The sequence below is a fragment of the Cherax quadricarinatus genome, chromosome 59, assembly GCF_038502225.1.
Source record: "Cherax quadricarinatus isolate ZL_2023a chromosome 59, ASM3850222v1, whole genome shotgun sequence".
In the NCBI taxonomy this organism is placed as follows: domain Eukaryota; kingdom Metazoa; phylum Arthropoda; class Malacostraca; order Decapoda; family Parastacidae; genus Cherax; species Cherax quadricarinatus.
The window spans coordinates 4,271,384-4,296,002 of NC_091350.1; the positions used below are offsets into that span (position 1 = coordinate 4,271,384).

The 24,619-nt window shown below is 41.5% G+C and overlaps 1 protein-coding gene and 1 long non-coding RNA gene across 7 annotated transcripts in view; one reads left to right on the forward strand and one right to left on the reverse strand.

Moving 5' to 3' along the window:
- The window catches only part of LOC128698817 (uncharacterized), a 155,717-nt gene extending 133,175 nt beyond the window's left edge, over positions 1-22,542 (forward strand). For 5 of the 6 annotated variants that reach the window (XM_053791224.2, XM_053791226.2, XM_053791228.2 and 2 more), the window contains 6 exons: positions 6,846-7,003; positions 7,490-7,618; positions 10,757-10,913; positions 11,990-12,322; positions 16,862-17,071; positions 18,695-22,542. In XM_053791224.2, coding sequence (XP_053647199.2) covers positions 6,846-7,003; positions 7,490-7,618; positions 10,757-10,913; positions 11,990-12,322; positions 16,862-17,071; positions 18,695-19,509 — 1,802 coding nt within the window. In that variant the 3' untranslated portion in view covers positions 19,510-22,542. The remainder of the gene's footprint in view (positions 1-6,845; positions 7,004-7,489; positions 7,619-10,756; positions 10,914-11,989; positions 12,323-16,861; positions 17,072-18,694) is intronic. The other variant, XM_053791229.2, reaches the window with a different exon arrangement.
- The window catches only part of LOC128698819 (uncharacterized), an 80,528-nt gene continuing 62,654 nt past the window's right edge, over positions 6,746-24,619 (reverse strand). The window contains exon 2 of the long non-coding RNA XR_008408515.2: positions 6,746-7,013. This is a non-coding gene — a long non-coding RNA (uncharacterized lncRNA). The remainder of the gene's footprint in view (positions 7,014-24,619) is intronic.

A 24,619-nucleotide genomic window follows, 5' to 3' on the forward strand; every position in this document is an offset into this window, starting at 1 on the left:
CTTGCATAAAGTATTCTTTCTCTGATATTCAGTATGTATTCCTAGGAAAAAAAGGAAATACTCTGTCACCTTGTATTTCGTATATATTCCAAGGAATGGTAGGAAATATTCTGCCTCTAGATATTCCTTTTGTATCCAAAGGAATAGGGAATGCTCTGCCCCTGATATTTCCTGTCTCGCTGAATAGGATGAAGTGTTCTTCGTGTACCTCGTGGAGTGAACCTTGATACCAGCGATATTCCAGAAATAATAAATTATGTAGAACAGGATAATAATAAACTATGCACGATTAGGGTCACAAGTGACATGGTTCTTAGGCAAATTGATAAATTAAAACCTAACAAATCCCCAGGCCCTGATGAACTGTATGCAAGGGTTCTAAGGGAATGTAAAGAGGAGCTTAGCAAACCTCTGGCTAATCTTTTCAATATATCACTACAGACTGGCATGGTGCCAGATAAGTGGAAAATGGCAAATGTGATACCTATTTTCAAAGCAGGTGACAGGTCCTTAGCTTCGAACTGTAGACCGATAAGCCTAACCTCCATAGTGGGAAAGTTTATGGAATCAATAATTGCCGAGGCAGTTCGTAGCCACCTTGAAAAGCACAAATTAATCAACGAATCTCAGCATGGTTTTACAAAGGGGAGTTCCTGCCTTACGAATTAACTTTTTTCACTAAGGTATTTGAGGAGGTAGATCATGGTAATGAATATGATATTGTGTATATGGACTTCGGTAAGGCTTTTGACAGGGTCCCACATCAGAGACTATTGAGGAAAATTAAGGCACATGGAATAGGAGGAGAAATTTTTTCCTGGATAGTGACATGGTTGACAAATAGGCAGCAGAGAGTTTGCATAAATGGGGAGAAATCAGAGTGGGGAAGCGTCACGAGCGGTGTTCCACAGGGGTCAGTGTTGGGCCCCCTGTTGTTCACAATCTACATAAACGACATTGATGAGGGCATAAAGAGCGACATAAGCAAGTTTGTGCAAGAAAGGTATAAAATACCGACAATATGAAAGTTAAGACACATGTGCAACATCTGGGTATCTTTATTGTAGTAGACGTTTCGCCATCCAGTGGCTTTATCAATACAGATTCTAGGACATAATAGGAAGACAGTAGAACTATATACAAAAGATGAGGTAATCAGTCCCTCGGCCTTGGAGTTAGTGTTCACAGCATCGTGGTGGAGGAGAGTCTGGAGCAAAGGCAAGAAGACTGGCGCTTTTTATAGGCGTCAGTGAATGGGACGGGCAGCAGACGAGGGCAGTCACTGGTAGGCGGGATTCCCCAGTGGAAGTAGGTCCTTCCCAAAGAGATGGGTTAGTTGCAGCAGCCGTGAAGAAGGTCTTGTAGATGTCCTCTGAACCAAGATTCCATGATGTTGCAGTGTCTGACAAGTTGTGCAAGAAAGGTATAAAATACCGACAATATGAAAGTTAAGACACATGTGCAACATCTGGGTATCTTTATTGTAGTAGATGTTTCGCCATCCAGTGGCTTTATCAATACAGATTCTAGGACATAATAGGAAGACAGTAGAACTATATACAAAAGATGAGGTAATCAGTCCCTCGGCCTTGGAGTTAGTGTTCACAGCATCGTGGTGGAGGAGAGTCTGGAGCAAAGGCAAGAAGACTGGCGCTTTTTATAGGCGTCAGTGAATGGGACGGGCAGCAGACGAGGGCAGTCACTGGTAGGCGGGATTCCCCAGTGGAAGTAGGTCCTTCCCAAAGAGATGGGTTAGTTGCAGCAGCCGTGAAGAAGGTCTTGTAGATGTCCTCTGAACCAAGATTCGGCTGCTGCAACTAACCCATCTCTTTGGGAAGGACCTACTTCCACTGGGGAATCCCGCCTACCAGTGACTGCCCTCGTCTGCTGCCCGTCCCATTCACTGACGCCTATAAAAAGCGCCAGTCTTCTTGCCTTTGCTCCAGACTCTCCTCCACCACGATGCTGTGAACACTAACTCCAAGGCCGAGGGACTGATTACCTCATCTTTTGTATATAGTTCTACTGTCTTCCTATTATGTCCTAGAATCTGTATTGATAAAGCCACTGGATGGCGAAACGTCTACTACAATAAAGATACCCAGATGTTGCACATGTGTCTTAACTTTCATAAGCAAGTTTGCCGATGACACCAAAATAGGCCGTAGAATTCATTCTGACGAGGACATTAGAGCACTCCAGGAAGATTTGAATAGACTGATGCAGTGGTCGGAGAAGTGGCAGATGCAGTTTAATATAGACAAATTGTTAGGTAAGACACATATGCAACAGTTAGGTATCTTTATTTCGAAACGTTTCGCCTACACAATAGGCTTCTTCAGTCGAGTACAGAAAAGTTGATAGAAGCAGAAGAGACTTGAAGACGATGTAATCAGTCCATCACCCTTAAAGTTTTGAGGTGGTCAGTCCCTCAGTCTGGAGAAGAGCATTGTTCCAAAGTTTGAAACAATATACTATATACTATATACAAAAGATGAGGTAATCAGTCCCTCAGCCTTGAAGTTAGTGTTCACTAACTCCAAGACTGAGGGACTGATTACCTCATCTTTTGTATATAGTTCTACTGTCTTCCTATTATGTCCTAGAATCTGTATTGATAAAGCCACTGGATGGCGAAACGTCTACAATAAAGATATCCAGATGTTGCACATGTGTCTTAACTTTCATATTGTCGGTATTTTATACCTTTCTTGCACAAACTCAATAATGTCGATCTTAATATTACGGATTGCGAAAAAGATTTAGGAGTCCTGGTTAGCAGTAATCTGAAACCAAGACAACAGTGCATAAGTGTTCGCAATAAAGCTAACAGAATCCTTGGCTTCATATCAAGAAGCATAAATAATAGGAGTCCTCAGGTTGCTCTTCAACTCTATATATCCTTGGTTAGACCTCATTTAGATTATGCTGCACAGTTTTGGTCACCGTATTATAGAATGGATATAAATGCTCTGGAAAACATACAAAGGAGGATGACAAAGTTGATCCCATGTATCAGAAATCTTCCCTATGAGGATAGACTGAGGTCCCTGAATCTGCACTCTCTAGAAAGACGTAGAATTAGGGGGGATATGATTGAGGTGTATAAATGGAAGACAGGAATAAATAAAGGGGATGTAAATAGTGTGCTGAAAATATCTAGCCTAGACAGGACTCGCAGCAATGGTTTTAAGTTGGAAAAATTCAGATTCAGGAAGGATATAGGAAAGCACTGGTTTGGTAAGAGTTGTGGATGAGTGGAACAAACTCCCAAGTACAGTTATTGAGGCTAAAACGTTGTGTAGTTTTAAAAATAGGTTAGATAAATACATGAGTGGGTAGGTGTGAGTTGAACCTGATTAGCTTGTGCTACTAGGTCAGTTGTCGTGTTCCTTCCTTAAGTGAATGTGACCTGCCCTGACTAGGTTGGGGCATTGGCTTAAGCGTTTAGGAGACTTGGACCTGCCTCTCATGGGCCAGTAGGCCTGCTGCAGTGTTCCTTCTTTCTTATGTTCTTACGTTTTCTGAGAAGCCAACTAAAGTGTTCAGGTCTCTTTTCTGCCTACTCTATCTTCCTGGCTACCCTCTTATCTTGTAAGTATGTGAAGTAAAAGAACACAAGTGCAACTAATGTGACATTTATTGTGGCAACGTTTCGCTCTCCAGGAGCTTTATCAAGCCATTACAAACAATACATGGACACAGAGGGTATATAAAGGCTCAGAGTGAGGTGCAATACTAGTGAGGTAACATTTCGATGTTCACTAGTGGTAGTAGTAGTAGTAGTGGTGACAAAAGTAATACAATATGATAGAGCAATTAATAATACCCTCTATCTTGTTCGGTGTTCTGCCCTCCCCCAGTCCTTTCCTTCTTTCATACACCTCTCTTAACATTTATCCACCTCGGGTTTTTCCTTTTTTTCCTCTCTACCCACGCCAGTCGTTCCCTTCTTACCCCTCCCATCCTTACTACTCGCCCCAGTCATTCTCCACTTTCTTCTCTTCCTCTGTACCCCACAACCATTATTCAATTCCTTACCCTACCCCTGTCTCTCATTTCTTTCTCGCCTCTCTTACCTACCCACAACTTTTATCACTTCTATAATACCCAAATCCTTCGTTCTTATCTCCCTGCCTGTCCACCCACATTTTTCCCTTCTCTCTTACCCCATTCCAGATTCCTCCCTACTATTGTCATTTCTTTTATGGTCTCGTGCACAACGAAAGTTACGTAGAAGGGGAAGTGTCAAAATGAAGAATAGAAAGATACTTCAGACACGGCAAAACAAACAATGTTTCTCTCAAGCTTTGCTTGAGCGAAACTTTGTCGTAATAAAGGCTAGTTTTGCTCTGTATCACGTACGTTTTACAGGAAACTTTTGAGAGACGTTTTATTCCATCCTGAACCATTATCTTGCTCAATCGCGGCGTGATAATGGTCCAGGAGGAGCGAAACGTCTGAAGTTTCCTCCCCAAATGGTGGTTTATTTGTGAGTTCGGACCATGGTATTGTGACTTTTTGATTCACGAAATCGTAATGACACGATTGCAAACAAACCATACCACGGGTGGGGTTTGAACCCGCGGTCAGTCATAAAGCTCCAGACCGACGCGTTAGCCACTGGACCAGTTGGCTACAATAAAATTCATCCAACTAGGTATATTTAAACACCATGGGAAGGTTAGCACAGGCACCACTATGACCACAAATGCAAGTTTTTACAGAGGAATCTCCCGCCAGAGTGGCTGTGACGAACTCTAGCTCAAGTCCCCTCAAAGCCGTCGTTATGACTCGCTAAATCGTAATGACATGATAACAAGAAAACCAAACCACGGGCGCTTGTGGTCACAGTGGTGCCTATGCCAACCTTCTTAGGGTGTATAAATATACCTAGTTGGATCAGTCTTATTGTAGCCAGCTGGTCCAGTGGCTAACGCGTCGGTCTGGAGCTTTGAGAGACTGACCGCGGATTCTATCCCTACCCGTGGTATGGACTGACTTTTTCCTGGGTGCAGTGATTATTTCAGTGTGTGTGTGTGTGTGTGTGTGTGTGTGTGTGTGTGTGTGTGTGTGTGTGTGTGTGTGTGTGTGTGTGTGTGTGTGTGTGTGTGTATATATGCATGTGTATGCATGTGTAAGTGTATGCGTGTGTGTGCGCGCGCGCGGGCACTCGCCTAGTTGTGGTTGCAGGGGTCGAGTCACAGCTCCTGGCCCCGCCTCTTCACTGGCCGCTACTGGGTCACTCTTTCTGCTCCATGAGCTTTATCATACCTCTTCTTAAAGCTGTGCATGGATCCTGCCTCCACTACATCACTTCCCAGACTATTCCACTTCCTGACAACTCTGTAACTGAAGAAATACTTCTTAACATCCCTGTGATTCATCTGAATCTTTAACTTCCAACTGTAACCCCTTGTTGCTGTGTCCCATCTCTGGAACATTGTGTGTGTAATTGCGTGATTAAAAAAAAAAAAAAAGATTTGAGACGATATTTGTACATGCCTTACATTTGTGTGTAGGTGAATATCTATCTATCTATCTCTCTCTCTCTCTCTCTCTCTCTCTCTCTCTCTCTTCTTCCCAGAAATCCTATCTAGAATTACAAAAGTCAGAGCCAGATAAAGACTAGCTCACATTTTAATATAGTTCTCAGACTGGCTTCATCTTGCTCTACTTACAGCTTCACAATTTGTGTGTAGTTCTGCCTTTTGACAGTGAGTAATGAATGTCAGAGTAAGGAATGAAAACTTCTGAGTGGCTGCGGTGAGAGACCTGGTGAAGGGACTTCCATATAGGAAATTGGAACTATCATCTCCTTGCGAGAATAAAAATGACTCCAGCCCTCCCACTGTGTGTGTGTGTACTCACCTAGTTGAGGTTGCGGGGGTCGAGTCCGAGCTCCTGGCCCCGCCTCTTCACTGATCGCTACTAGGTCACTCTCCCTGAGCCGTGAGCTTTATCATACCTCTGCTTAAAGCTATGTATGGATCCTGCCTCCACTACATCGCTTCCCAAACTATTCCACTTACTGTGTGTGTGTGTGTGTGTGTGTGTGTGTGTGTGTGTGTGTGTGTGTGTGTGTGTGTGTGTGTGCGCGCTCACCTGTGCATAAATTTGAATACAACTTATTTTTTAATAATAGTATTGAAATATAATGTAATGGTTCTCTTCTCAAGATAAACACATATTATACATTCCTTATGCATTATTGTATTGTACCATAAACAGTGTACAAAGTTTATTTCGCTGTGTATAGTGTACATAATGTACTGTGTTGTACCACGTTTACTTCGTTGTATCAGTGTACGTAGAAATCAGGGATTAATGGTTATAAATGACCATAATTTTTAAAGGGGTGGACCGGTAAGCCAGCGGAAGGCCTCGGTCAGATGACCGAAAGCTCCAAAGGCGGGTCATCATCTGACTAAGACCCGCGTCAGGAAACATTTGTCCTGTTTCCTGACGAACCTTACCTAACCTAACCTAGTGTACGTAGTGAGCTTCGTTGAGGTGTTCTACACTGTTCTCCGGTATGTTGTTCCTCTTCGTGTGAGCTGAGCTGATAACTTGGAAGGGCCTCTGACGCCGGTGAAAGACACTCGAGTCACGGAATTGGAGTTCTCTTTTTTTATGATCAAGCCTAATTACTTCTCCCCGGGCGCTGTGACCTCCCCTTCCTCCCATAGATTTAGGGATTTAACGTGATAATTATACAATTGAGTAGGTAAATAATGCTTTGATAACTGACGATTACTGTTTAATGAAATTATTTTTCTCTTTCTCTCTCTCTTTCTTTCTCTCTCTCTCTCTGATCTCTCGGTGGTGCTGCCTGCGACCACCAGCGACCCTGCTGTGTCTCCGGCTGTGCAGGCAGCGGTGCTCGGACACAAGCTTCTGTGCTCCCCATCGCACCTACAGACAGAGAGAACTGGAGATGCAGATGGTTACCGTTCTCCTCGTCATCACCGTCGTCTTCGTCGTCTCCTGGACACCCATTGACGTAAGATATCCTGCAAGAAAATAGAATAGTTTAAGAACAGGAAACAAGTTTTTTTTTTCTTCGCTTGTTCATAGAGAATTTTTTTTTTAGTGGAAACTAAAGTAATTCTTATCTAAAGTCAATTTTTTTATTCAGGTTCAGTGTATAAGTTTGTCCATGCAAATTACTTGTATAATAATCGATATAAATTTTATTTTCTTGAACGTGTTAGCTAGTGAATGTTAACGTTAAACTTCGGAATATATATAATAACGAAAATAATAATGTGATAATCCGCAATATTTAAAAAAAATTAATTACATTCATAGCTAAAAATGTGTGTAGATTAACAATTCTTGTATACATGAAAGTGATGTTTTAATATTTACAGACGGAGGATCAAGCCCCCACCGCCTCTTGCGCTGAATGACCCGTATGGGTTTTAGGCTTAATATGAATTATTTTTATCTCTTCATCTTGCTTGACTGTGTGTGTCCCTCCCCACAGCTTCGACTCTTCTTGAACCAGGTGTGGCCTCACAAGACCCGGGAGGATCACCTCCAAGACCTAATTGCTGTGCGCCTGACGTCCATTAACCAGATCGTCGACCCCTGGGCATACATCATCTGCAGGAAGGTGCGTTCATGGCTCTTTACAGGAGGGCCTCGCTTATACGGCAGGTTAGGTTTCGGGCTATTGCTGTAATCGATAAAATCGCTGTAAAGTGAAACATAACATTTTTTTCAGTTTTAGATGCATAGAAAAGCCTGGTAACATGTTTATTTTATCACAAATTGAGTAATAGAGCTACCTGGAGAGACCTGGAGAGAGTTTCGGGGGTCAACGCCCCCGCGGCCCGGTCTGTGACCAGGCCTCCTGGTGGATCAGCGCCTGATCAACCAGGCTGTTGCTGCTGGCTGCACGCAAACCAACGTACGAGCCACAGCCCGGCTGATCAGGAACTGACTTTAGGTGCTTGTCCAGTGCCAGCTTGAAGACTGCCAGGGGTCTGTTGGTAATCCCCCTTATGTGTGCTGGGAGGCAGTTGAACAGTCTCGGGCCCCTGACACTTATTGTATGGTCTCTTAACGTGCTAGTGACACCCCTGCTTTTCATTGGGGGGATGGTGCATCGTCTGCCAAGTCTTTTGCTTTCGTAGTGAGTGATTTTCGTGTGCAAGTTCGGTACTAGTCCCTCTAGGATTTTCCAGGTGTATATAATCATGTCTCTCTCCCTCCTGCGTTCCAGGGAATACAGGTTTAGAAACCTCAAGCGCTCCCAGTAATTGAGGTGTTTTATCTCCGTTATGCGCGCCGTGAAAGTTCTCTGTACATTTTCTAGGTCGGCAATTTCACCTGCCTTGAAAGGTGCTGTTAGAGTGCAGCAATATTCCAGCCTAGATAGAACAAGTGACCTGAAGAGTGTCATCATGGGCTTGGCCTCCCTAGTTTTGAAGGTTCTCATTATCCATCCTGTCATTTTTCTAGCAGATGCGATTGATACAATGTTATGGTCCTTGAAGGTGATTATTATTATAATCAAAAAGAAGCGCTAAGCCACAAGGGGCCTTGAAGGTGAGATCCTCCGACATAATCACTCCCAGGTCTTTGACGTTGGTGTTTCGCTCTATTTTGTGGCCAGAATTTGTTTTGTACTCTGATGAAGATTTAATTTCCTCATGTTTACCATATCTGAGTAATTGAAATTTCTCATCGTTGAACTTCATATTGTTTTCTGCAGCCCACTGAAAGATTTGGTTGATGTCCGCCTGGAGCCTTGCAGTGTCTGCAATGGAAGACACTGTCATGCAGATTCGGGTGTCATCTGCAAAGGAAGACACGGTGCTGTGGCTGACATCCTTGTCTATGTCGGATATGAGGATGAGGAACAAGATGGGAGCTAGTACTGTGCCTTGTGGAACAGAGCTTTTCACCGTAGCTGCCTCGGACTTTACTCTGTTGACGACTACTCTCTGTGTTCTGTTAGTGAGGAAATTATAGATCCATCGACCGACTTTTCCTGTTATTCCTTTAGCTCGCATTTTGTGCGCTATTACGCCATGGTCACACTTGTCGAAGGCTTTTGCAAAGTCTGTATATATTACATCTGCATTCTTTTTGTCTTCTAGTGCATTTAGGACCTTGTCGTAGTGATCCAGTAGTTGAGACAGACAGGAGCGACCTGTTCTAAACCCATGTTGCCCTGGGTTGTGTAACTGATGGGTTTCTAGATGGGTGGTGATCTTGCTTCTTAGGACCCTTTCAAAGATTTTTATGATATGGGATGTTAGTGCTATTGGTCTGTAGTTCTTTGCTGTTGCTTTACTGCCCCCTTTGTGGAGTGGGGCTATGTCTGTTGTTTTTAGTAACTGAGGGACGACCCCCGTGTCCATGCTCCCTCTCCATAGAATGGAAAAGGCTCGTGATAGGGGCTTCTTGCAGTTCTTGATGAACACAGAGTTCCATGAGTCTGGCCCTGGGGCAGAGTGCATGGGCATGTCATTTATCGCCTGTTCGAAGTCATTTGGCGTCAGGATAACATCGGATAGGCTTGTGTTAATCAAATTTTGTGGCTCTCTCATAAAAAATTCATTTTGATCTTCGACTCTCAGTCTGGTTAGCGGCTTGCTAAAAACTGAGTCATATTGGGACTTGAGTAGCTCACTCATTTCCTTGCTGTCATCTGTGTAGGACCCATCTTGTTTAAGTAGGGGCCCAATACTGGGCGTTGTTCTCGATTTTGATTTGGCATAGGAGAAGAAATACTTTGGGTTTCTTTCGATTTCATTTATAGCTTTTAGTTCTTCCCGCGATTCCTGACTCCTAAAGGATTCTTTTAGCTTAAGTTCGATGCTTGCTATTTCTCTGACCAGTGTCTCCCTGCGCATTTCAGATATATTGACCTCTTTTAGCCGCTCTGTTATTCTTTTCCGTCGCCTGTAAAGGGAGCGCCTGTCTCTTTCTATTTTACATCTACTCCTCCTTTTTCTTAGAGGAATAAGCCTTGTGCATACATCGAGTGCCACCGAGTTAATCTGTTCTAGGCATAAGTTTGGGTCTGTGTTGCTTAGTATATCTTCCCAGCTTATATCGGTTAGGACTTGGTTTACTTGGTCCCACTTTATGTTTTTGTTATTGAAGTTGAATTTGGTGAATGCTCCCTCGTGACTAGTCTCATTTTGTCGGTCTGGGGCTCCTCGCATACATGTCTGAACCTCAATTATGTTGTGATCTGAGTATATTGTTTTTGATATGGTGACATTTCTTATCAGATCATCATTGTTAGTGAATATGAGGTCTAGTGTATTCTCCAGTCTAGTAGGCTCTATTATTTGCTGGTTTAAATTGAATTTTGTGCAGAGATTTAAAAGCTCGTGTGAGTGTGAGTTTTCATCAGAGCTGCCTCCTGGTGTTATTACTGCAACAATATTATTTGCTATATTCCTCCATTTTAGGTGCCTTAAGTTGAAATCCCCCAGGAGCAAGATGTTGGGTGCAGGAGCTGGAAGATTTTCCAGACAGTGGTCAATTTTTAACAGCTAGGCCTATAAAAATGCATATACCTAAATTGCTGGGAACGGTTGAGAAGCCTGGAGAAGAGTTCAGCTCCATGGAGCTGAACTCTTCTCCAGGCTGAGGGACTGACCACCTCAAATACTTTTTCAGCAAGGTTGATGGACTGATTACATCATTATTTCATTAATATTACTCCCTCTGTATTTGACTGAAGAAGTCTACTGTGTAGGCGAAACGTTTCATTAATAATGGTTCTCAGGTGTTTGCGACGCGAGCGTGGCGGTGGGTGAGACTCTCCCTGATGGGTTCCAGACTCCTGGGCAGGGAAAGTTCCAGCCATCCTGGAGGTTCTCACAAGAAACTTTCCAGGACGGCCAAACCACCGGAGAAGATTCAGTACAAGACACCTTATAAAGGTAGGTAGTGTGTGTGTATGGTACTTGCCTAGATGTCGCTGCAGGGGTCCAGTCACAGCTCCTGGCCCTCGTGTGTGTGTGTGTGTGTCACATCCTCATAACTTCGTTCTGCCTGTGGGACAGGCTATCCTGAGAGACGGTAAAAATTAATTAGTGGCAGCTCCGGGTTTGGTGGAACGGAACTCTTGAAGTTGTCGTAGCAATTGAACTCTTGGCGGAATATTTGACGATATCCTCATCACTCTGCTCAAATCTACTAACTCAGGCTGAAATATTTCATTACCTCTTGCTTGAAACCCAGTGGCAGACCTACATTTCTGGGTCCCTGAAGCTTGAACTGTTATGGGGTCACCTTGACAACCAGCAACTTAGAAACCTTTTTTAATTTTAACTATAATTTTCCACTAAATTACCGTGGCCTGGTGGCTAAAGCTCTCGCTTCACACGGCGAGTGTCTGGGTTCGATTCCCAGCGAGAGAAGAAACATTAGGCGTGTTTCTTTACACCGGTTGTCTATGTTCACCCATCAGTAAAATGGGTGCCTGGGTGTTGGTCGACTGGTGTGGGTCGCATCCTGGGACAAAACTGACCTAATTTGCCCAAAATGCTCTGCATAACAAGCGGCTTTCTATATAGTAGTATGTCATTGATGTCAGCTATGGTCTATATACCTTGTACATGTACTTGTAGTAAATAAACATATTAGTATTATTTATTTTTAATTATTTTTTAATATTTTTTTTTACAGTAGACCCAAAATTTTTAAGCATTGTGGACTGAAGTCTCTTCTGGGGCCCCACTGGGATTAGGGCCCCCTGAAGTTTAAGCTTCTTTAGTTTCATAGTAGATCTGGCCCTGGCGAGACCCATCCTGTGTGATATGACAGGGAAACATAGCTAGCATTTGCTTCCGCAATGTAACTATCATGTATAAAAGAGTAACAGCACACCGCTGGAATTCCCACAATGCAACTCGCTAAAAGAACTGAGAAAGAGCACGATGCTGGTGTTTATACCTTGTAATTATATAGCAAATATATTAATTTTGTTTACATTTATAAAACTCTTCTTTCTTAGGAGGAGGTGGAGGTGAAGAAATGGTGGGGGTTAAAGATGTAGTGGTGGTGGTGGCGAAAGACTCCCTGATCTTGTCTCCTACACCTCCACCACTGCCTCCAACACCTCCACCACTACCACCGCCGCCAAGGACGCCCGCTAAGGACACCAAGCCTGTTGCCACCTCCAAGGACATGGGAGGCACAAACGAGGGAGGAGGGAGCACAGTGGAGTGGGCGTTGAGGGAACCCAAGAGTCTTATACCCACCATCACTTCCACTGCTACTCCCACTAACATTCCACTCACCAACTTCATCGATTCCGAACCTACTACTTACGCCACCCCACCGCATGGTAAGACACTTGGATTGTAGCCTTAGCTTCACGAGGCCACTCACCACAGAACCATAATAGTCTTAATAATAATTATAAGCATAATAATATAGTAATAGTAATGGTTTTCAATGTCACGTGAGCAGACACTAGAACATGTTAGAAAACTTTTCGGTCCTGGGACCTTGATCACTTCTAACGTTAGAAGCGATCAAGGCCCCACGACCGAAACGTTATCTAACATGTCCTAATGTTTGTTTACCTGTCTGTCTAAACCAGTTTGTCGGTATCTATTACCAAGGTTTATACCAGTAATAGTAATCCAGATAAAGCCACAAACTGGAAATAAATCTTTAAATGATTTCTGTCGATCCTGGACCTTCATCAGATGGCAAGTGATACATTAACGTGGAGCCTCATTTATCAATATTAGTAACCGACCCACAGGATAATAAATTATTCTGTATATCGACCCCCACATCGTTTTCTATATCTACACGGCTAATTCTATGCAAAATATACCACATATTGCTCATACAGGATGTCTCCACTACCTTCACCCTCCTCGCTGCAACGTTTAAAACCCATGCCTCACACCCATGCAACAGTATTGGTACCACTATGGTGCATATCCCTTTTTGCCTCCATAGATAAACTTCTCTTCACAGATACTTCATCAACACCACGTACCTTTCCTCCTCCCTCGTCTGTTCTATGGTTCATTTCTCCCATAAATCCATCTGCTGACACGTCCACTCCCGGTTATAAGATAAGATTTCGTTCGGATTTTTAACCCCGGAGGGTTAGCCACCCAGGATAACCCAAGAAAGTCAGTGCGTCATCGAGGACTGTCTAACTTATTTCCATTGGGGTCCTTAATCTTGTCCCCCAGGATGCGACCCACACCAGTCGACTAACACCCAGGTACCTATTTGCTGCTAGGTGAACAGGACAATAGGTGTAAGGAAACGTGTCGGAAATTCCACCCGCCGGGAATCGAACCCGGGCCTTCCGTGTGTGAAGCGGGAGTTTTAGCCACCAGACCAATTCTCTTCAGAATCTTCCAAAATAAGATAAACTTTTTAGTCGAAGTTGTCATTATAAACTTCAGTTAACATTGATACTGGTGAAAGGCTCTTGATCCAGAGAATTGGAGGTAAACAAACCTGATTACCTCCAGTCATCCAGGTGTTTAATGACTGTTAATTCGCTGAATATAAAAATAATTTAAAAGGACACAAGTGCAACTAATGTGACATTTTATTGTGGCAACGTTTCGCTCTGCAGGAGCTTTGTCAAGTCGGCTTGACAAAGCTCCTGGAGAGCGAAACGTTGCCACAATAAAATGTCACATTAGTTGCACTTGTGTCCTTTTACTTTACATATTGTCGGTAATTCTACCAACATTATTACAAAAATAATTTAACAATAAACAGTGCAAGTCTACGAAGGTAAATCATTTATTTTAACCGATACGAAATTATTTATTACAGTCGTGTAATTATTTTGAAACACGTATGAAATATAGCTGTAATGTAAAGTAAAAGGACACAAGTGCAACTAATGTGACATTTATTGTGGCAACGTAATGGCTTGATAAAGCTCCTGGAGAGCGAAACGTTGCCACAATAAATGTCACATTAGTTGCACTTGTGTCCTTTTACTTTACATATTGTCGGTAATTCTACCAACTTTATTATAGCTGTAATATATCAGTTGAATATTTCACCATTATATCTGCAAATACTAATTAATAGCATTAAATATGAAAGGATAAATGTGATTTACGTCTATAATATATACGTTTAATTCCTTATTAGCAAATATTTGATAATAAAATTTACATGAAAATGGAAAAATTTGTAACAATTTAAGAATAATAATGTAACATAATGAATCTGATACGAAGTGAGAGTTGTCAAAGTTAATCTTTGTCGATGATAATTATTTTAGCAGATTTTGAATAGCTACAAAAGATGGTAAAGGAATCTGAAAGGTTTTGTAAAAGGAACTGAAAAGTAAACATGGAAAAAATGCAAGGTGATGAGAGTAAAAAAAAAAAAATGCTTAGGCAATGAAAAACTGTGTATCAGACTGAAGGGAGAAAGTATGAAGCACATGTATCAACATATTTGGAATTGGACATTTCAACAAGTGGGTTTGTTAAAGACTGAATCAACTGTAGACTGGGTGAGTTGGATACAAGGCAAGTGGTGTGTTGAGGCATCTATGGAGACAAAGAATTTTATCAATGGAGGCCACAGAAAAATATGCGCCAAATTATATTGGTACGAACAATTTTGTATGGATGTGAAGCATGGGTTTTGAACGTTGCAGGAAGCAGTGGAAATGTCATGTCAGAGCAATGTGTAGTGTGAATCTTATGCATAGAATTCGGAAGGTGGAGTTTAGAGGACGTACTGGACGTTACCAAAAGTATGATTCAGAGGCCTGAGGAAAGAGATGGACTGTGTATTCAGGGAGAATAGAGCGAAGGGAAGAGGAGGTTGTGGTCGACACATGAAAAGCTGGAGTTGAGAAGGTTTTGAGTGTTAAGGGCTTGAACTTCCGACAGTCTTGTGTGAGCGTGTTAGATGGAGTGGTTTATTTGATTGGTTTGACATTGCTGTTAGTGTGAGCAAGGTAAACATTTATTTTATTAAGGTGGAGGCATGAAGTACAGTGCCTGCGCTCTAGCAGAAGAGTGAGGATGTTGCAGTACGCTGGGTAATTTGAAATGCGATGTCATCACCTTTCTGGCAAAGCTGCCATTGAATGAATGATGGTATATATACTTTTTTTTTTTTTAGGTCGCTTTATCTCGATGGGAGACGAACGATGTTTTAAACACTACTACTACTACTACTACTACTACTAATATAAAATTACGAGACCAGAAATAATAATATTGATCCCCGAGGCTTCCTGCTTTACGATTAATAATTAATGACATTCACCAGGAGAAAGACATTAGGTTAATGGGCAATAAGCGTTAATATCATGAGTGAAACATTGATTAATTGTACTTACTACACGGAAAATTAACCCATTAACCCTTACAAGGAAGGAAGGGGAAGGACTTTTTGATACTGGTGAGGGGGGGGCTTATGATTCGATGACTTGGAGCTACCCACCTCTTGCGTAAAAGCTGATTGCCTTCTATTCCTAGGGTGCTGTATGATTCCCTACGGATTTAGGGCTCTCATTCGAATATAATCCGTTAATAACTAAGCTGTTACTTGTAGCAATTCATGTATAATACAAGAGGTTGAAAGGGTTGGTAAGGTTACGTAGAGGAAGCCGGCAAAGGGTAGGGCTTCAGGGAAGAAATTGGGAGTTTAGATACTTAAGTCTCACTTCACAAAAAAAGAGGCCGGATCTCCCTCTCTCCCAACACACTCCTTCACTTTTTTTTTTCTCTACTGCCCTCAGTAGTGAAATTACGTATGTCACGCTTACTTGTAGCTTGTGTAGCTTGCTCTTGTGCTGTCTTGATGGGTCGTCCGCCTTGTGGTTTTTCTCGTTTTGTTATGGTATATAGTATATACTCTGGTGATAGTTTCACAGTGAAAACTGATAGAAAACTGATATTCAGCAAAGTCGAAGAATCAGTATCATTACACCTTGTCGTTTCTTCAGCTGGAGCAAGAAAGTTATGTTTCTCCTATACTTTTCTTTGGACAGTGTCTACGGGGGATGATGTAAACACCTGCTATTGAAGTTAGTGTAGGACTTTGCTCCGAAGTGAGATCTTTGATGGAGGATGTATCCACGGTGCTTTTAGTTAGTGTTTTTAGCAAACACCTGGCTAGTATTTACTGCAACTTCTCCAGAGAGGACAAGTGTGATCTATGCTTTGTCACGGACCCTCACAGCCATCAAAGGGGCTTTCATTGAACGATTTGTTGTCCAAATCACCATAAGCACAACAGATGGTTAGACTGGCTCTTTGCAAATATCGGACTCAACCGTAGATGCAAAAGCTTGGCTTGTGGATACATACTGCCCTCTCCAGGACTAGATGTGGTTTTGCAGTGAAGTTGAATACCGCTATCTCCTACAATGGTTACTAAGTAGCTCTTCCGGGATAGTTCTTTGATGATTCAGGGCAGTTACTCGGCCACGATGATTAAGTGTATAGTGTCCCTTGCACAGTGTGTAAGGCGTGTGTGAATACATTGAAGGGTCCACCGAGGATCTAAGAATATTCGGTAAACCACATGGGCCAGTGTGGTAGTGGCAGTAGCAGCAGCAACAGGAACACCAACAATAGTAGCAAAAATGTTAGTCGTAGTAAATCAACTTACATTTTTGTTATTCATTTGCATACAGTTTTCTCGCCACAGCACTAACTCTTGACACTCATTTGTTCAAATTATCAGTGTGAAGGAAAGCTTATGTTACACAGTGCAGACCTCGTACCGATAGCTAGACAATAATCGTTTGAATATCACACTGATATAGGCCCCGTTATATTTTCCATTGCACATGTCCCTAATGTAATTTTCCTCTGAGTCTTACCTGTGGATCCTTTTCCTACGTCCTCTCTTCCTCCTCCAGCTGCTGGCCAAGACATGTTAACACTGGGTGTAGTGCCCATCCCTGTGTTCACCTCGGAGCAGTATTGTGTTCGTCAGCTGGTAGAGCCCGAGCACCGTCACCATCAATACCACCACAACCATCAACTGCGTTTCAGTCGCCTCCCCTACTCTGCCAGTGCCAGGTGTTCACCGACTTCCGGAGACACAGGACAAACTGGAGGCATCAATAGTGAGTTGGTGGAGAGCTGTTGAAAAAAAAGGGGGGGCATGTGTTGGAGAACAAGCTTTCTAATGGAACCACGTTTCATGCTATACGAAGAAACTTTCTTCATCCACTCTTTCCCCTCCTCCCCCCCCCCAAAAAAAAAATCTTATTCTGCATTGCGTCTTCGGTATACATCGGAAGTGTGCTATTGAGATCTAGATGTAAATTCACTCGACGATTGGATGAAAAAGACTAGTCAACGACCCACTTAGTCTCCAGAATATCTCTCGCGTAAGCTTCAGTCATTTCCCAAGTGAAGCGTAAATCCCGTAGCGGTCATGCAGCGCCTGGGAAATGAGAGGTAATAGTCTGATCAACCCTTCACCAGCATCAAGCATTTCGCATAGCGTAGTGACCAAGGTTCATTAGAGAACTAGAGGGCATAAAATATTACGCATAAGGGCGCGCTCATTACTTTTGGTGATATGCTGGAATCTTAATTATGGCATTATCTTGTCATTATTTTGATAATAAATTAATTGCTAGTGTCACTGTTTTATTTTTATTACAAGTACAAGGTGTAATAGAAATAATAAGTATTTTAAATGATATCGGTCTTGTGTATTAATAGGTCATATAACGGACCATTATTGAACAGTGTACCCCGGTACAACGGTCACCCTCACAGGTGCACAATAAACTGGCCACTTGCAGGATGAGCTGCGTAGGTGCACAATAAACTGGCCACTTGCAGGATGAGCTGCGTAGGTGCACAATAAACTAGCCACTTGCAGGATGAGCTGTGTAGGTGCACAATAAACTAGCCACTTGCAGGATGAGCTGTGTAGGTGCACAATAAACTGGCCACTTGCAGGATGAGCTGTGTAGGTGCACAATAAACTGGCCATTCGGACAACTCAAAATAAGCTATCTTTATTAACACGTAATTTAGGTTATACTAGAAATTGTCTGAAGGAAGAATAAACTTTATTTAACGCGTTCTGTTTGTTTTCATTGTGGCCTTTGAAGAGGGAGGGAGGGGATGCGCCTTGATGCTGAAGGGCTCTTGATCTAAGAGCTGAAGAGTTCTTGGATCAAGAGGAGGGTAGAACGCTTGCCATCGAGAGTACAATGATAGTTTCACTCGTTTCGGGAATATCCATAAATTTTTTTCACTCGTGACACTTTCACTCGTCACTCTCACTCGTCTCCCTCATCTTATCGGGTAACTTTACGACAATCCATTTTCTAACTTTGAAGTTCCATTTTCCGTTGCTATGCAATGAAAAATATAATTGCTGATTTCTCCAAGATATATAGGTGAGAGCATCAAGGACTTATCACGCATAGCTTAAATTGTTTCCAAATTTGATTATAAATGAATCTAATTTGTATAACCCTAAACTTATATTAATATCAATTCTGTTTTTTTAAGCTTTTTAGCACTTAGTTATAATAATTTTATGAAGCTTGATTCATTTATATTTCTTCCAACCATAGACCTGCTTGATGCAACTTTCTCGGCCTTTTGGTAATTAATTGGGTGATTAAAATCTGAGTTACTCTACTCTATGGCTTCAGACATACGGGACTCAAGTTACTGGAACAAAAACCCGTCGATCTCACCATTATATTTATCACTTACAGGTGAGACACTGTCGGATTCTTGGGTGTCAGTGTCATCAGTGCTGGGGCGTCGACACTCCTGGTGCTGTACGCAGATTCCTTCCAATGATAAGCAGTACCGTACACAGAGCACCCAGACCATCATTACCCCCAACACTCTAGGAGACGATTTCCTAAACTACACCAGCGTCAGTCAGGGGCATGACCTTCTCGACGACTCCGTCAGTCAGGGGCACGACCTCTTCGACCATGTCAACCTCAGTCAAGGGAACGGCCAAGCCATTCGTCATACAACTAGTGATAAGTCCCCATACCACCTCGCTGCCACTTTCCCCTACCTCAACGCTTCTACTAACACCGTTCACCCTAGAGTCACTTCCCCCGTCCAGCACAGAGCTACTTCCCCAATGAACCTCATTCCACCTCATCAATCTATCGACTTCATTTCCCAGAACCACATCCAACAAGACCAAGAAACAGACACCCACCATGAAAATCTTCACCAAGACGCCAAATACCCAACCCGCCTTCACTCAAACCCCACCAATCCTTCCTCGGAGCCCTCATCGCGACTTTTAAACCCCATCACCCCTCTCCACCACCCACAGAACATCTCCAATCTAGATTTCTGCAACTTCAACAGCGAGGGACACCTCAGCAGACCTACAGACAATCGCTCGGTCAGACACGAGGATAGTAAGTCTGTGTTTATCATCGGTAACAATGTGATTCCATGGATAGATGATTCCCAAAGTGCTGAAAATAACAATTGTGTTTTAAAATCAATCAGTTCAAAGAGCACCCCTGAGCATAGAGATTATAAGAACTTTTTTTGAATGCTCTAAACTGAATCTCAGTGATACAGTCTTTATCTTTCAGAAAAATCTAATTACGTAAACAGTTCCGTAATGATAAAGTTGTAAGATTTTGTAAACTAAAGCTGTATAGCCCTTGTGGTTTAGCGCTTCTTTTTGATTATAATAATGTAAACTAAAGCAGCTTTGTGGTGGTAAAGTCTTCGTAAAAAAAAAATGGAAATGAAACATATTTGTGAATTGTGACTAAGATGAGCCAAGTTTGCCTTAGCAAACAACAGGCAGCTAACACGACAGAGTCCATCAGGTATGGACATAAAAATGAAATGATTTGATTGCCACGGTTCAGTGAACTAGTGACGAACCAGTGAACTAGTGACGAACCAGTGAACTAGTGACGAACCAGTGAACCAGTGACGAACCAGTGAACCAGTGACGAACCAGTGAACCAGTGACGAACCAGTGAACTAGTTACGAACCAGTGAACCAGTGACGAACCAGTGACGAACCAGTGAACCAGTGACGAACCAGTGATGCTGAGTGGTAAACACTTTAACCATTAAGTGGAAGCTCGTTTAGAAGTGAAACTATACGAAAATGGTTAAAAATTATTCAGAGTGATGCTCAGAATTAGATACAGTAGACCAGTGAGAGAAACTTCCAGTGAGGCGAGTCTGTGAACCAGCGAGTCTGTGAACCAGCGAGTCTGTGAACCAGCGAGACTGTCTCTAACTGAAGCGAGACACCAAACAAATGGCCAGTAGAAAGTTATATATGTAGCTCCAATTAGTACTTTTAACTCTACAAATTTTTTTTTCTTAAGAATTAAAAGTACTTAAAGAAATTCCCTCCCTTTTCAAAGCATTATTATCGGGAAGCGCTAGACCCGCAGGAGTCATTCAGCACCTGGGAAATGTTTAGAATAATAATGATAATGGTACACCTGCGTGTATTCCGGGGGTCAGCGCCCCCGCGGCTCTGTCCGTGACCAGGCCGCGAGTAACGTATATGTAGCGCGAATATAGTGGACAGAGGATCGAGCCTCCACAATTTCCTTCGCTAAATGATCCACACGGGTATAGCGCATCACATATAAATTTTCCAGAGTGGGAAGATTGCGATTTATATTGTTGTCAACTTTCGTTTGAGAGAAAGTTGTCGAGTTTGTATTTACACAATGTTTAAACTTGTGTAGTTAGACAATGGGAATCATCCTGCCTAGAAACTGGCTGGAAGTTGTTCTTTGAGATTTTGACCTCTATGGTAAGAGAGCAAATGACTGCCGACAACTTGAGAGGAAACGTACACGAATATATTCACTGTATAATGGTTTAAAGACCGAAACGTCTGCTATAAAGATGTCCAAAGTAAATCCATTCGTGTTCAATTCTTTTAATCTGACCTCCGTCTAAGGTCCTTTTACTGCAGATCAGTCTTGTCTCCGTGAGAGTTAATTGCAGCTGCTAAATGCATAACACACTATTGCTCCATCCACAGAATATGAATACCGACAGATTGTAAAAAGGGTTATTCAAACTTTCTATTTTGAAAATATGCATGAGTTCGTTTATGCGCATTATTAGACTTCTGGCAGTTTACTGGACATATATTTTATCACAACCTCCACAGGGAATTTTATTCATCCTGGAACTTCTTGATTTTGAGTAGTGTTTTTGTGCCTTGTGAGTTCCTCTACAATGAGGTGATGACCGATATCTGCTGTTGGCATAGTTCATTAACACTATATTCTTGAGAGGCACCTTACATGTAGAAAAGATTAAGTATCTGTCATTGTTGTTCTCGATATTTTGTGATGTAGTCCAGCTGGGCTTGTGAGCAGCAGCTCCGCTCGAATCTCTGCTCAGGAGCTCTGCATCCCAGCAGCAGCTCCGCTCGAATCCCCCTACTCAGCTCTTCCTTGGGCTTTTATGGTGGTCCAAGCACCCTCCACAACCACGTGTACGACCTGACGCCTAGGTCTGAGGCGTCAAGAACAAAAGACCTCAGACGTGGGCGTGGCTACAGACGTTTGCCAAGGCAAGGTGTGACCATATAATTGGTTAAATTATGTCTCCCCAGAGACCTCACAAGCCCAGCTGGACTACATCACAATTTGAGTATGTTCAGTGTCTTCGCGGCTTTCCTTCTGCTATATTGTACAAATATGAGTTGAAATTTCTAAAAGAAATCTTTTGATATTGCTACACTGATATAGGAAAGCTGGACTGCGTCCTGTCAGTACGCAGAAAGTCTAGTCTAAGGAGGACGCTACCTTCTTAGTCCGGTTGTGATGTAGCCAATATTGCAGGTCATTTCTGTGGGTTGGCTTGAAATAGATTTGAAAAGATTTATTATCTATTACTCTAAACCATACCACGGATGGGGTTAAAACCCGCGATCAGAGAGTCACAAAACTCCAGACCGACGCGTTAGCCACTGGCCCAGTGGCTAACGCGTCGGTCTGGAGTTTTATGCCTCTTATCGCGGGTTCTAACCCCACCCTTGGAATGGTTTGTTTGCAATCGTGTCATTACAATTTCGCGAGTCATCTGTTACTCCATTTGTGAGGACTTCAGAAAACGGGAATGCGTTTGTTTACTTTTCTTGGATGAAACTGTATTGATGGTTCGGTAGTGCTTTTGTTGCTACAAAGATGTAGTAAATGGAAATGTTAGAGTTATGATCATACCATCAACTTAGCCATGATATGTGGTTTGAAATTCTGGAAAAAGTTTGTCTTCATGTACTCCATTGCGATACCGACAAACTGTGGAAAAGAACACTGCTGGATAATTCAATATCCAAAATTGAAGACCAGTGTTCTTTTCCACATTAACCAGAGCATCACTATGGCTATACCAAAAGACTGATAAAGCCCCTGGCGGGCAAAACGTCTCGTTAATAAATGTCCTGATACGGCATTTGTGTCTTACGTTTCGGCGTTGCTCCATATTTACAACCTGAGAAGGCCAAGTCGAAGAGTTTGATGAGAGAGATTTGACAGAGTCATTTGTCTCTGTATCTGAGTGATGGTAGTGAATATTTTTGAGAAAAGTTTTGAAAAAATAATAATATACTGGCAGGGTTCTCTGTTCATAGTATAAATGGTTTTAACCCCTAAACTGTCCAAACGTAGATCTTCGTTGACGTGCGTCAAGTTAGAGAAATACTTACGGTTTTGTAATGGCATCTTTCTCATCAGAGATACCCCAGTGCTGCAGTCAAGTTTTACTCACCAACCTGGCCATTTTTGTCTATTTCTCATCTTCTACTTGTCAGTATTTTATGGTTATTATATCCAACACAAAAATGGGGGGGGGGGGGGAAGGTTACATTTCTTGATAAACAAAACTCGCATTGTACATAAATAGTATAAAATACCGACATGAAAATTAATTTTCAACTCTCATTGATACTCTGACGATGTATTAGGCTACGGATGGAAAAAATGAATGAATTTCCTTAAAGGATGAACGTTCGTACATTCTACATATCAATAATGAATGTTTTATACTTAAAGTTTGTCTATATTTAAGTGAAAAAATGGACACAATACATTTGTACATAGTGTCAATGTGATGAATATTCGCTGTGTAGTATTTGATATATATTTACATTATATATTTGTAACAATAAGTAACGAAGAATTGTATATATTTGTGAAAAATGTTTGGCAAGGGTAGAAGGCGAGTAGTTAGTGTTTACTTGACACTTTAAATTGTGTAGACCTTAATAATGCAGGCATCTTTGTATTGCGAAAGTTTACCCTTCAAGGGAGGTGCCTTGATTCTGAAGGACTCGTAATCCGAGGCACTGGAGCTGTCCTCTTTTGGATCGAATTTTGATTACGTCCCATTCTCTATGAGCTGTGTGACCCCTGCGGGGTTAGCGATTACCAGTGACAGTAATACTAAAATATTAAGGTAAAACTTATATATCGGTGTTCGGCTTCAAATTTTGTACAAGAAATGGATTTACCATTGATGAAGGGCTCTTGATGTAAGGAACTGGAGGTACCCTCTCCTTATAATCAAACCTTATCACTTCTCACCCCTCTTATACCCCAAACGCTTTATGACCCTCTACGGGTTTAGCCTTTCTCAAACTAATAATAACCATATATCTACACGCTAATGTTGTATACATAATACACATTTTGGAATGTAGCAAAACTGAGTGTCAAAGTTGATTTTGACAACTTTTCATTGAGATGGTACAATAATGGTACAACTGGATTTAGTCTTTCGACTATACGCGGGTCATTAAGGCTGCATGTCACCTGTATACCTGTCACATTACCCTCATATATATATATATATATATATATATATATATATATATATATATATATATATATATATATATATATATATATATATATATATATATATATATATTAATATATATATAATGTCGTCCAGAATAGGTAAAATTGGTCAATTAGCAAAAGCTCTTTTAAAATAATCCTTTCTAAAATTTTCTTTTGTATGTTTAAAGATATATTCTCCTTCATTAGTGTTAATGTAAAAATTAATGATTTTGTACCAAAAGCACCTTAGAAAACTTACCTAACCTTATTATAACAAGCGCAATTTAACTTAGCCTAATCCAACTAAATATATTTTAGATAAATTTACAGTAATTTAATAAACAAACACAATGAAATATATTTTTTGATTAGGTTCAGAATGATTTTTGCGAAATTATTGCATACACAAATTTTCGCTTGCCTTATTCGGCAAGAAGAGCATTGCTATTTAAGGAAAAATCAAGTTTTATCTAATCGACACGAAATTATATCTTGTGTCTATCTATATATATAGATATATATATAGATATATATATATATATATATATATATATATATATATATATATTATTGCATGCAATCCTGTACAATATATACGTATTCATACATGTGTATATACAATCACACGTATATATATATACATTTATAAATTAATTCATGTACGCATGTATACATGCAAAAATCACCCAAAAATATATTATAAGCTCTGAGAAAACCTGAGTATTTGTTAAGTATTTGTAAAGTGCTCGTAGCACTGTGGACGAGCTGCTTGTCCTGCTAAATACTGTTAATGTATGTACCTGTATGTTCACTTTTGTTACA